The sequence below is a fragment of the Coloeus monedula genome (assembly GCF_965178545.1).
Source record: "Coloeus monedula genome assembly, chromosome: 7".
NCBI lineage: Eukaryota > Metazoa > Chordata > Aves > Passeriformes > Corvidae > Coloeus > Coloeus monedula.
The window spans coordinates 35,317,974-35,330,024 of record NC_138787.1 but is presented as its reverse complement, the minus strand read 5'-3'; the positions used below and the strand labels follow the sequence as shown (position 1 = coordinate 35,330,024).

At 40.3% G+C, this 12,051-nt stretch overlaps 1 protein-coding gene across 1 annotated transcript in view; it reads left to right on the top strand.

The window, feature by feature from the left end:
- Positions 1 to 12,051, top strand: part of LOC309575272 (von Willebrand factor D and EGF domain-containing protein-like) — a gene marked incomplete at both ends in the record, with an annotated part of 163,652 nt that overhangs the window by 67,113 nt on the left and 84,488 nt on the right. The window contains 3 exons of the mRNA XM_082285603.1: positions 3,776 to 4,046; positions 6,970 to 7,148; positions 10,690 to 11,603. Of these exons, the coding sequence (XP_082141729.1) occupies positions 3,776 to 4,046; positions 6,970 to 7,148; positions 10,690 to 11,603 (1,364 nt within the window). The remainder of the gene's footprint in view (positions 1 to 3,775; positions 4,047 to 6,969; positions 7,149 to 10,689; positions 11,604 to 12,051) is intronic.

The window sequence follows — 12,051 nt, the reverse complement described above, 5'->3', positions numbered from 1 at the left end:
TATTTAATGAGTGGGGAATGCAATTCCTGCTTCTGTCTTGTGCAAAACTGTAATCTGAAGGCAAAGGCAGATGTAGAGGTCTGGAAGTGAAACATTCCCCTTTTTTCATGGAAAGGAATGTGGTAGGAAAATGTGTTTGAAATGAGAACTTTTTTCTGGTTTCAAAGTTTAAATGAAAATCAATGAAAATCATTAAAAATTTAAAATTTAACTTAAATAAAGATATTTATTTGAATAAATTTGGAAAATTGAAAAGTGCTATAAAAATCAAAAGACTGGAAGTGTTTTTCTCATTGGCAGTAAAATTTTCTTACTGAAACGGCCACTTGCAGTGCGTTTTGTAACTTCTTTTGTGATGTTTCCAGTGTTTTTAATCTGACATAGTGAGCTCACATTACATCTGAGGTAGTTAGCTATTCATTAGATAACTGAAATACCCAACTCCTTAATAACACTCCCCTTTGCTGTGCCTCCTGCTAATGTATGTCTGTAGGAATATTTATCTTGTAATCTTTTCATTCTTTTCACCAAAGGCAGTGACTGAAAATCAAAGAAGAATGTGTCATATTTTACAGCATGAGCACAATCAATTTGTGTATATTGGAGCGTAGATGTGAAATAACGTTAATTATACCAGCTAAAACCCAGAGAGAGCACTTCCTTTTATAGCAAAGTACCTTCTAAATTAAACAAATGTGAAAGCCTGGTAAAGCAAAAGTATAGCCCTCTTTACTGGTTATGGCACATTATAAATATAAAAGCTTTTCATGCCATAAATTGCAGATTCTTAAATATGAAGTACTAGCTTAAAACTAAATATGCAGAAAATCTTTTTAGGGCAAAGTAAAAAGGGGAAATTTTTTTGATTGGGGAACTATATACATCATCTATGTTATTTTGCATTTTGCCTTACCAAAAAAAGGTTAAAAGATTTTTCAGATTTCTCAAACATTTACATTAATCCACATTATCCCATCAATATTATCACCAAGGCAATGGCACCGTTTGCTGGTTGGCTTTAATGACTTTCATCATAGGAGCCCACAACAAGTCCTGGCCATGAGTAGCCCTGCCAGGTGCTGGGTTTTTGACAGTCTGCAGCAGTTTAGTTGTCCCCAGGCATCCAGTGACTGCTGAATGTAACACAACATCTGCTCTGAGAACAACGTGATGGGATGAACACTCTGACAGCAGAGAATGTCTTTCAGCATCACCCCGACCTTCGTAGGGTCATGAAATAGTTCTTAATAGCAAGAAAAGAAGGAGCCTGGAGGATCATGTCAACAAATCAAATCATCTGGTGGCAAAGCTGTGCTGGAAAATCTTCAGGAACAGCCACAATAAACACTGAATTAATACAAAGGTGAAGTGTAGCTTGGTGAAGAGTAAGTGCAGTGTGAGTTAACCTAACACTACTAGTAGTAGTTGTTTACATGCATCTGTCTTCCCTTCTGTCCCTCTCTTGTGATTAACCAACAGAAATTATTCCTATAGAATCTCACTGCCATAACCAAACACTCAGGAATGTTTTATAAGTTTTGGATAAAGAGCATAACTCAAGCCATGACTTCATGCAGGGACAAGAACTTGCTTCACCCCTTTGAAAACAACCCAAGCACACAGAGGGGGAAGGAGGGAACCCCTTTTCACCCAGTCTATCCATAGCTGCAGACTATTAGGGAAGCAGGATGGGGAAGAGCACTGTGAAGGGAGATTTAGACACAAACAATGGTGCCTGGTCCACAAGGAACACACAGAACTCCCTCATGCAAGAGCTGCACTAAGTCTACTTCAGGCATTTAGTGCCACAGGCACCTTCTCCAATGTCATCCAAAGAATCATTATCACAATTACAGTTGTATAAACATCACAAAAGTTTACCTGACTACGTCCAATTATCCATTGAACTGATTCAAAGGTGCCTGACAGCTCTAATTTAGGCACGGTGCAGGTTCGTTATGTGCTATGCAATCTATGCCATGACTTAATTGAAGCACTCGGAGTGACTTCCAGGAGGGTTGGATTGGGTCCACTGTCAGTGATTATTAAGCAATAAATAGCTCTCCTGACTGCAATGGCATTTATATGCATATGCAAATGCGAAGCCTTCTTCACCAGACAGAGATGATTAGTCTGGGTACAGCCAGTCTGATGCCTTGGTTTCCATCAGCCTCCCTAAACACCTCTCCTTCCAAGCTGATCCTGTGGAAGGAAACTCTGGAAGGTGCTCTCATAAAATATCCTCTCTCCTTTTTCTCCCCTGCAAAGATGTCCAAATGGAGCAGTACTTGATGTTTAAAGAGATTATCTATTTTTTTTTATGTTGTCCTTAGTTTTGATCCATCTTAGCAGCACCACCCAAGCAGTCTACTACAGGATTTATGTACCTAATTACAAAATAGGATGAGACAGAACCGTTCAAACTCTTATCACTTTATGGCCAACTAGACTAAGTTTTTCAAGATGAAGGATAAAGTCAGATGTGTTTTCTATCAGAGAAAAGCAGCTGGAGTTTCAGTTTTTACTGTCTTTTAAGCTACAAAGTTATCTATAGCTTTTATTCCGAGGAGAAACAAAGTGTAGAAACATACCTGTGACAATGTCACAGTTCTCAAGCCATTTGTTCCTTTGCATGAGAAACATTAATGGCCTGAAAAAATATTGATGTTTGTATGGCATTGCTTAAAAAATAATCCTGTTATTTAGCAGAAGCATTTTATACATTCCTTTTTAGGTTTTTTTTTTAATTGTAGAAAAGAATAAAGTTTATTGCTATAAGCTTATAGTTTAGTTTCCATATTACTTAATTTCATAAAAAATTATGTTTAAAACTAATCACAGTGCCTTAAAAGAAAGCAGAATAATCCATGTTTTTAAAGATGGAAGCTGTTGGTTTATAGGGAGAAAACGTCAACAATATATATTAAGTATATAGCTACTGTTTTCTTTTATATAACATATTATAATAAAATAGAGTGAGAATAAGACAAGTTTATGGAGTGAGAGCACAAAGAACAAGCAGAAGAGGGTCCTCTCACAGGCATCTGTTGTGGAAACCCCAGAGGCTCCAGATGGCTCATGTAGAGGCCAAACCCTTGCAAAGTTATTAAAGTTATCCTGCTTTTGTCCTCACTCAGATGGAGCAGGGATATTCCTTACAGAAAAGAATGAAAGTCCTAAATTGTTCCCTGCGCTGGCTTGTGCTGATTGCCAGTCCATTGAGTGTGAAAGTTGTGCTTACGGGGAAGTCATTGAGGGCACGGACAAACTTCATTTTAGCAGGCTTTCAGGAGAATCCCAGATTTTCCCAGGAAACCTTTACCTAGCCACAGCCAGCCTTGTAAAATTTGGTGATTAGTCACAGAAGAGGCTATTTGAGCACTGATTTCCCTTTGAATAACATCATACTCTAAAAGCATCCAGTTAGAACCAAAACATATTTATTAAGACCTAGAGGGAGGAACTTCTTTGCTTTTGCTTTATATCAAATGTTTATCCTTTTTATCCATGCCCATTGCCATGACAGCAGCTGGGACACAAATCCCACTTTTCACAGGAATTCTTAGGCACTTCCAGCTAACAACTGTGGCAGTGTTCCCTTGGATACAGAGCCAGAGAAACCCTTCCCCTGTGTGGATTTTTCCCTCCTTTAAGGCCAGCCACCTCGCTGGTGTAATTAAGAAGTGTTCCTGTACAAGCACCAACAAACAACCGGCACAGGTGGATGCTCAGGGCCTCTAACCCTCTCTGATTTTCTTTCTTTGTGGCTGTTTAGGCGCTATGACAACTATAAAATTGGGACGTTCCTGCTGTGCCGCAGCGAGTCGCGGGTGTTCGAGGTGCACGTCCGGCAGTGGGATTGCGGCGGCCACCGCTCTGCCACCACCTGTAATTGTGGTGTAGCTGCACAAGAAGGGGGTGACATCGTGGTGCTGGACACCTGCAATGGCCACTTTCAGGACAGCAGGCCCCATCTGACCATCAAAAGCACCGAGGCATTGCCACGAGTCAAAATCCTGAAGTCTTATGGAGGCAGGAAGATAACAGTACGTGCGTGGATGGTTGAGCGCTCTTCTGGCAGTTGTGCTTTAAAAACACACGTTTAATATTTCTGAATTATTAATGAAGTTGCTACAAAAATATCTGAAGCCATCAGAGCGCCTGCAGCCAAATGTACCGCAAAATGAGGGGCAGGGAAGTAGCTGGTTAAAGTGTTGGTTTAACAAAATGTAAAACAAAACAAAACAAATACCTCTGGAAATTTCTTGGCAACACAGCAGAGCTCTGATAGCGCCACTTACTCTCTGCAGCACGGCAGCCCACTCCCTGTTTGCTTATGCCAGGCACTACCCAACCACATCACATAAAGCAAATTTCTTTGCAGAGCTCAAGATATAAATATTCAAGGAAAGATCGCAGGTAGCAGGATAATGGAGTTTCAGAGTGGAGCGGTAAGACACTATTAGTCAGATCCAGAGAGCCCCCAAAAGCTATGAAAATGGGCTGTAAATGTGCAACATTTGGTGTAACATAAAGCATTTGCCTAAAAAATATATGGCCACAACTTACTTTGCATAAGTTTCGCTTATCCGCACTAATCCACTGAAATCACTTGAAAAATAAGAGCAGGTTGCAGCAGGGGTTTTGGTAAGGAACAGAGCTGCAAATTATGGCCAAGAAGATAATTTTATCCTAGAGTTGTATCATCAAGATTTATTGCCATGAAATGTTTTGGATGAAGATCGATCCACAGCAGAGCCAGAATGATGCAGGAAGTGCCTGTGCTTGGCTCTCCTTGTGGTCTCACTCAGAATAGACCTCAGGAAGGTAGTAATTGAAAGTCTGTTAATTATAGAATAGAGAAAAAGCAGGAATCAAGCTGTCATTTCTTTTTGCAACTGAATGCAATATAATTACTGCTTTATTACTAGGATAATCTTAGCAAGGAATCACCACTCTCATTTACACCTGAGGTAAGACTCGGGGAAACAAATCAGAGCAGACTGGGGACACAATATGAATCCTGCTCTGATCTGAGTGGGAATCTACGGGAACTGTGCAGCAGTGAACAGGATCCCTGAGCACACCACCGAGTATGGTGCATCCCAATTCTCCCAGTACTTGTCCATCATTATCCTCATGCAGCTCAGGAACCGGGTCCTCTGGCTCCCATGACATTCAAGGGGGTTTGGAATGGGGTGAGGTCCTAAAAAGTGGCTGTTTTCAGGAGCCAGTAAATATCTCTGCAAACCGAGATCTCAAAAATGCTTCTTTGAAGCCTCAATTAGCAGCATTAAATCCAGGTGGGATGCATTTCCCGGGGCAGCAGGAAACGATAGGGTTAGAGCCCTCCAAATTAAATCCACACATGGAAATATTAATCTGGACAGCACAGAAGACTGAACAGCTCATGCAGTTCTGACTGCAAGGGTTTGACACGCAGCCCTGCAGGAAATGCTCCTCTCTGCAGTAAAGCATGTGATTAGAAGACATTGCTTATGTGAGGAAGAAAAACAAATTCTATCCAGGATTCTGTCAACTGCAGTTCTCCTGCTCCACCTAGTAAACCACCAGGAAAAGCTAACTCATCAGGCAAGTTGAGCTTTATGTTGGGGAATCCCTGGGGGCTTTTTAAAACCACCTTGATAAGTGAAACATAGGTACAGCCAAAGTGAAGGGACAGCCAAGAACTTCTGAGGTGTTCAAAGTACTGGATGTATATGATGATTTCTATTACTCCCCAAGGCCAAAAATCTTTGGGAAAAAAAATGCTTTAAATAAAACACAGAGGGCCTGAGTTCCCAGTGTCCCCAGCTGTCCTTGCAATCAGTGGCACTTTGCTGTTGGGCTCATGGAGGGCTGCTCAAAAAGTATTCCCATGCCTGAAGTAATGGAGAACTAAAATGGTCAGGATTATAATTTAGTGAGGCCAATATGTAAACTCTGGATTCAACCACAAGAATAAAAACATGATCTTGATACTCCTTCACAGATATGAGTAGATTTGATAGGGAGGAACTTCAAAGGGACCAGAAAATCCCCACCAAAATAAAGGAAAGCAAAGGACATTATTTGGATAAATAAATTGTATTTTGGCAGGTGCCTCTTAAAAAAGGAAAATAATTATTTTGAAATTATTTTGATGAGATGTTTACAACTCTTTAATGTACTTTACAGAGTAACTGAAAATGTTTAATTTTGGATAAAAAGAAAGTATTAAGGTTACTTATCAGGATAGTAAGTTCCTGCTCCCTCTCCTGGCCCATACAATTTTCAAATAATTTTCTTTTACCTGTAAGAATAAAGCAAAAATACCTATGTATTTCAGTTGAACAGATATTTTCTTTTTGCTTTTTTTTCCTTTTTATTATTTGGTTAGTAAACCAATCTGAAAAATCCATTATCCACACATTTACTTCTCGTTTTGAACCCTTCCAGCTTTTTTTTCTTTTAAAGGTCAGTGTAAGCCTACCACTACCCCTTTAATGAGAAAATTGCTTTATCCACTTTAAAACACAATCACTTTCTGGGTAATCAGGCATTGGAAAATGAAACGATTCTTCAGAAGGAAGAAAGCTGGTTTTCAATCTTGGCAGTTTATCTAAAAAAAATTATTTCCCAGGCAAAGACACAAGGGTGGCCTTATTGTCATGGAAGTCGCTTCAAAAATTATCTGGTAACTTACCACTGGGAAAACTTCAATGGATGCAATTATGAATTTAAAAAGAAAGTACTCGTGCAGTTATATATTTATGTAACGCTATCAGATATTAATGCCATGGAATCTGAAAGCAAGCTAAATAATAGCACAAATAAATATTTATAGTGTTCCTAAGCGATCTTAAATTACCTCTGCCATCACTAACGTCCTGCTTTGATATTTTCATTTATGGAAAGAGATGGTTTTTATTGCATAAAAAGCTTGGTAAGAGCTTTAATTCACGGGGTTTTTTTTTCCTGCCTCTTCAGATCCTGTTCCCTTCAGGAGCATTTGTTCGAGCAGACATGAGCGAGTGGGGAATGGGTGTGACAGTGAGGACACCGGGCAGGGACTTCAACAGCACCCGGGGTTTGTGTGGCCTCTTTGACGGGATCACTCACAACGACCTCAGCAACGCGCCCGAGGAAGACTTCATAGAGGAGTGGAGGTACAAAGGCAGAGAGATCCCACCCAGGAGATGCTCTTAGAAGTGTTTCAAATGGTCTTGATGGGTTTATTTCATTACAGACTCCCCTAATGACGTGACAGAGAGATCTGCTTAACCTAAGGGAGAAGCCTGGAGACTCCTTTCCATCCCAGCAGCACAGGAGCTTAATTTTCAGTCAGCACAAAACACATCAGCAGTTACCAAGAGAGAAGTTTTATATTCACAAATGATGTCATGTTAACACCTGTGTTAAGATCCCTCTCAGCTGTTAAAAAAAATGCAGTTCTCACCCACACTTGAAAATGTAGATAGCTGACAATAGGGATTAATTAAGGGTTTCATATTTCCCTTGTTCTTTTATTCCTGAACACTAATTACAATATGTGAGTATAGATTAAATGTTACATTTTGACAAAGTGTGGTAATATATATACCACGCTAAAACTTAATATCAACTCTACTAATGATGACAGTGAGCTCTGAAAACTTGTACTTTCTGGGACACATGGTCTGGAAACAGAGCCAGGAGTCTGGTTCTCTGACATCTCCCTGTCACTGTCCCTGTCCCTATCCTTACTCCTGTCTCTATCCCCACCCCACATTTTAGTTGCTGAACTTCAAACATGCCTAATAGGTGTTCCTAAAACCAAAAGGGTTTTGCTTGTGTAATCTGGTTTGTGAAGTAAGGAAAAAGAAGGCAAAACACTGTAACATAGCACTTTTTCTGCGCATGGGAACTCAGCACAATCCTATAGGAAAAATGAATTTTTATACCTCTTGCACTTCAGAAAATAAACAAACACCTCTGCCATATTCTAGTTCTATTCAGTGGTCTAAGTAATGGCTACCTAATGTCTGTTTTGACCTTTCATTACAAATTGTACTACTTAGAATTCAACTGCCATCGTTAACATCCTAATAATGCGACAACCACTCAGAGATTGCTTCTGGGAAGGCAGATGGAGAAATAGCTTGGTGCAAGAACCAACCAATAGCTCACCACCCAACAAAAAGGGCTAAAAATGTCCTTAGGAGAACCTGTTCAAAGCAAGTTTGTTGAAAGAGCTGAAGCCAAAGCCCGATACAAAGGAATTTACTTATAAAGCACTGAGGAGTTGTGTAGGGCTCAGCTCCACATGATGGAGACACTTCAGGGAAGACAGGAGGAGCTCCTGCTAAGTGAGAAGGGCAAGGAGGGGTGGTGAGTTTCATCTTGCAGTACTGCCAAGGATGGATTCTCAAGGACCCTTCAGAACTTGGTTAAAAAAACAAACCAGTAGAGAAACTAAGGTCACCTCCAGAGGAGACTGGATCATTCTGTGTTCCACTCATGGAGAAATGGCGCAGTAAAAACAAGAGCTAGAGGGTGATTTTTCTGCTGCTGTTTTTAATCTCATTTTAAATAACCCTGAAAGCATGCTAGGTTTTCTCCAGCACCTGAAGCTAGTCTGAGTGCCCACCATCTGGCAGTTCGGAGCTTTCCCTGGCTCCCACCTCTCTCAAGCAGCTGCAGGGCTCTGCATGCACAGATCAGTTTTACACACCACCTTTCCAACACAACTTTTCAACAATAAAACAACATCAGAGCTTCCCAGCCATTAAGTAGCAACCAGAGAAGAGATGAATTTTAAAACATGTGATTTAAGCAGGCAAAATAAAATTTTCAAACATTCAAAAATATACCAAGAAACTGTCAGAAACGCTGTGAATTTTAGACACTTCCTCTATAATAGCATCCAACTCAGTTTGAAAAACTTGGTTTTAGTTCTTTGTGGATTATAGTGGGTGACTCAGAGGAGTGATAGTCTGCTCATCTCATGCAGGGGACAGAGGGCACATCCGAGCTCACTGCGGAGCTGTTGGTATGGGTATGGCTGTGAGGAAGGATGAGGTTTCCGTTCTTTCCACACCACACACCCCTGCTCTGCTGACGGGGTGACTGAAAGAAGGTAACTAGTTTCATGTAGGATTAACAGAGGATTTTGTTTCAATAAAATATCAAGGCAGAAGAGTTTCATTTTACTAAATTTTCATTTGTGTGTTAGGTTTCTGTCCAGATTCTGGACCAGTTTTTGTGGTTCATTTTATTTGTTTATTAAATAAATTATATTTACCCTACACTCTAGTTTAGGCAGTATTATATCAAAGGAGGTGCTACTGCTGCCTTAGCCTAGGTTTAAATTTGATGATGAGTCAGGGAAGCTTCAGGAGCAGATAACCCCTCTATTAGAGCCAGAGGAATGGAGCGTGAAGGACACTCATTCCGACACTAAAATGTGTTGTGCAAAGGACAGCTCTCTCAATCATCAAAAATGGTTTATTTTCCTAGACTCTAGGAAAGTGCAGAACAGCTTGTGCATTTCCATCAGCATGAAAGCCATCCTTTTGTCTCATACTGTATCCTGCTGAGCCCACACTTTGGGCAAAATGGTTCCATAAATGTTTGTGCTCATGTTTCAGGAGGAGAAATAGGTTAATTTTGCCAGCGTCACTGAGATGTTCTACTTAAAAGCTATGATTGTGTCAATGATCAAAATAGTAATATCAGATATGCCATTTTAAATCTATTTGTAAAACATGGATAAAGACAATTATGGTTTCCAACAGTATCTAGTGTTTGGCTCCAACGTGTTGGCGAATGCTTTCACTTTCCTGAAACCTCAGCATTCTGGCTGCAAGACAAAATTAATGCCAAAATAATTTAAAATTTTGGTGCTATTTCAAATTTGTCTGGTAATGACATGCTGCCAAATACTGGGACAAGAACCATATCCTTTTCTATAAAGCTCTAGGATTCCTTTTGTTCTGCACAAATAAGGTCAATAAGAGATATGAGATCTCTGAAGAAACTTGAATCATGGCTGTCTATTCTAACTGAACTCTCTAGAAGTTCATCCATCATTAAAGCTAAATTTAAAAGGGGGAAGAGAATAACCTCAGCTTATATGATAGCCTAGCCCTATGGTCAGTAGAAAACTGCTTTGTGTTGAAAGAAAAAAATCAAAGAAAACTCCAATAGAAGACAAGAATGAAGTATACAAAAAAAAGGGAAAAAATACATTTAAAAGAAAAAAGTTAACAATCCACATCTTAGATGAACTATTGATACAGAGAGAACAGGCACACAGATAAAGATGATTTTCATAATATAGGATTTGAAACAAATATGACTTTTTTGTCATTCTCCAAGAGTTTTCTGGGTCACCCAGGGACAAATCCAAGGCTTTATTTAATGTGTAATACACAAAGGGTAACCTGCACCTCAGAGAAAGTTCTGCAAATAGAAGTCAAGCAGTTAGGCAACGCTCCAGCAAACCACTTAAACATCTGGTTCTAAAATGTCTCCATGAAGACAGGACAACTCAAGAAGGGCAGTACAAAACTGACTAAAGAAAACAGATTAAACTTAAGTATTTTCTTAAATATCTTGTAGATTGGGAATTCACCCTTACCCCAGCCTCAGGGAAAGAAAGTTTCCTTGTATGATAGACTAATCTGTTGAAAGTTTTCTCCCTCTAACCCCTTCCTATTTTTAAATCAGAATTCCTCCAGGGAAGAGTTTATTTGACAAGACTCCAGCACCTTCCAAGAGGAAGCAAAGGAAAAGTTTCTGCAGGTGTCAAAAGGGGAGCACCAAGCCTGTGCCCGTGGTAAACATAAAAAATTCCTTTCAGACTCCTTCCCCTCAGCCCTCTGGCTGCCATCACGACCATGTGGATCACAGCTCTGCAATCCCATATCTGGATGTTACATCTGAGTTTGTCACTCACACAGAAACAGAGTCAACTTTGAGAAAAGATGGGAAACCACCAACCAAGACTTTTGGCCAAAGATATTTGTCTAAATCAGCCCGAAAACGAAGAAGCCCCGAGGTCTGGCTAAAGCCCCTCACACACAATGTTTCCACGAATAGCTCTACCAAACCAACAAGAGACCAAAGGAAAGCAAAAAGGCAGGACAAGTACTATGAATATTCATCCTTTCACCCATTGCGTGGCCCAACCCAGAGAGACCCAGAGAGCTTTGCATATTTTTTCCCTGAGGACTACTTTGAAGGGGTTCAGACGAAATTTCCACTGTCATGGCCCACTCCCAATGGCCTGACTGCTACCAAAGCTCTGGAGATTTGCCACCAAATTCTCGCAAATTCCACCATTGGCTTGGTGTGTAAAGGCCTCCTTGGAAAACATCTGGATGAGGCAATTGATATTTGCCTTTTGGACCTGCAGCTCAAAGATAATGTGGCTTGGGTGAGGGCACTGATAGCCCTTCTGGAAAATGAATGTGAAAGGAGAGTGCTAGGAAAGAGAAACAGAGTGTTCCCTGTTGGAAACCAGGAGGAAATCCTCACGGCTCTCCGGTGTCCTGCGCTCTGCAGCAGCCACGGACACTGCACGGAACTGGGCTGCCAGTGCTTTGAAGGCCACAGCTCCTACGACTGCAGCGTTGCCACAAGTAAGTAAAGCATTCTTTCCATATTGGAATTATTAGGTAGAACATCTGCACAGAGTTGTTTGCTCTTCAAGCAGTGCTACCAGTAAGGTATTTGATGAATTAGTAATCAGGTTTTGACCTTGAAGAGCCGATCAAAATATCTGGTTGGCTGGTCCTTCACTTTTTTGCCTCAGTAACTTTTTAAAAATGGATTTTACAAGCCCCTTAGCAAATTGGTTTTGCAGAAGTGATTTTCTTTACATCTGATCTATCACTGGCATGCTGACAAGCAGGCTTCTCACAAAAAAAGAAGAGTGTCCTGCTCACCTTGTGGTCAATATTCATGTAAACAGTGTAGAGATACTTCTTTGGTTTCTTTTTTTCCTGATCAACAGAGAATAAAGTTTGAACATTAATTTCAAACACTGTACTAGTAACAAAACAAAATTAAAAGTGACAAAATGAACAA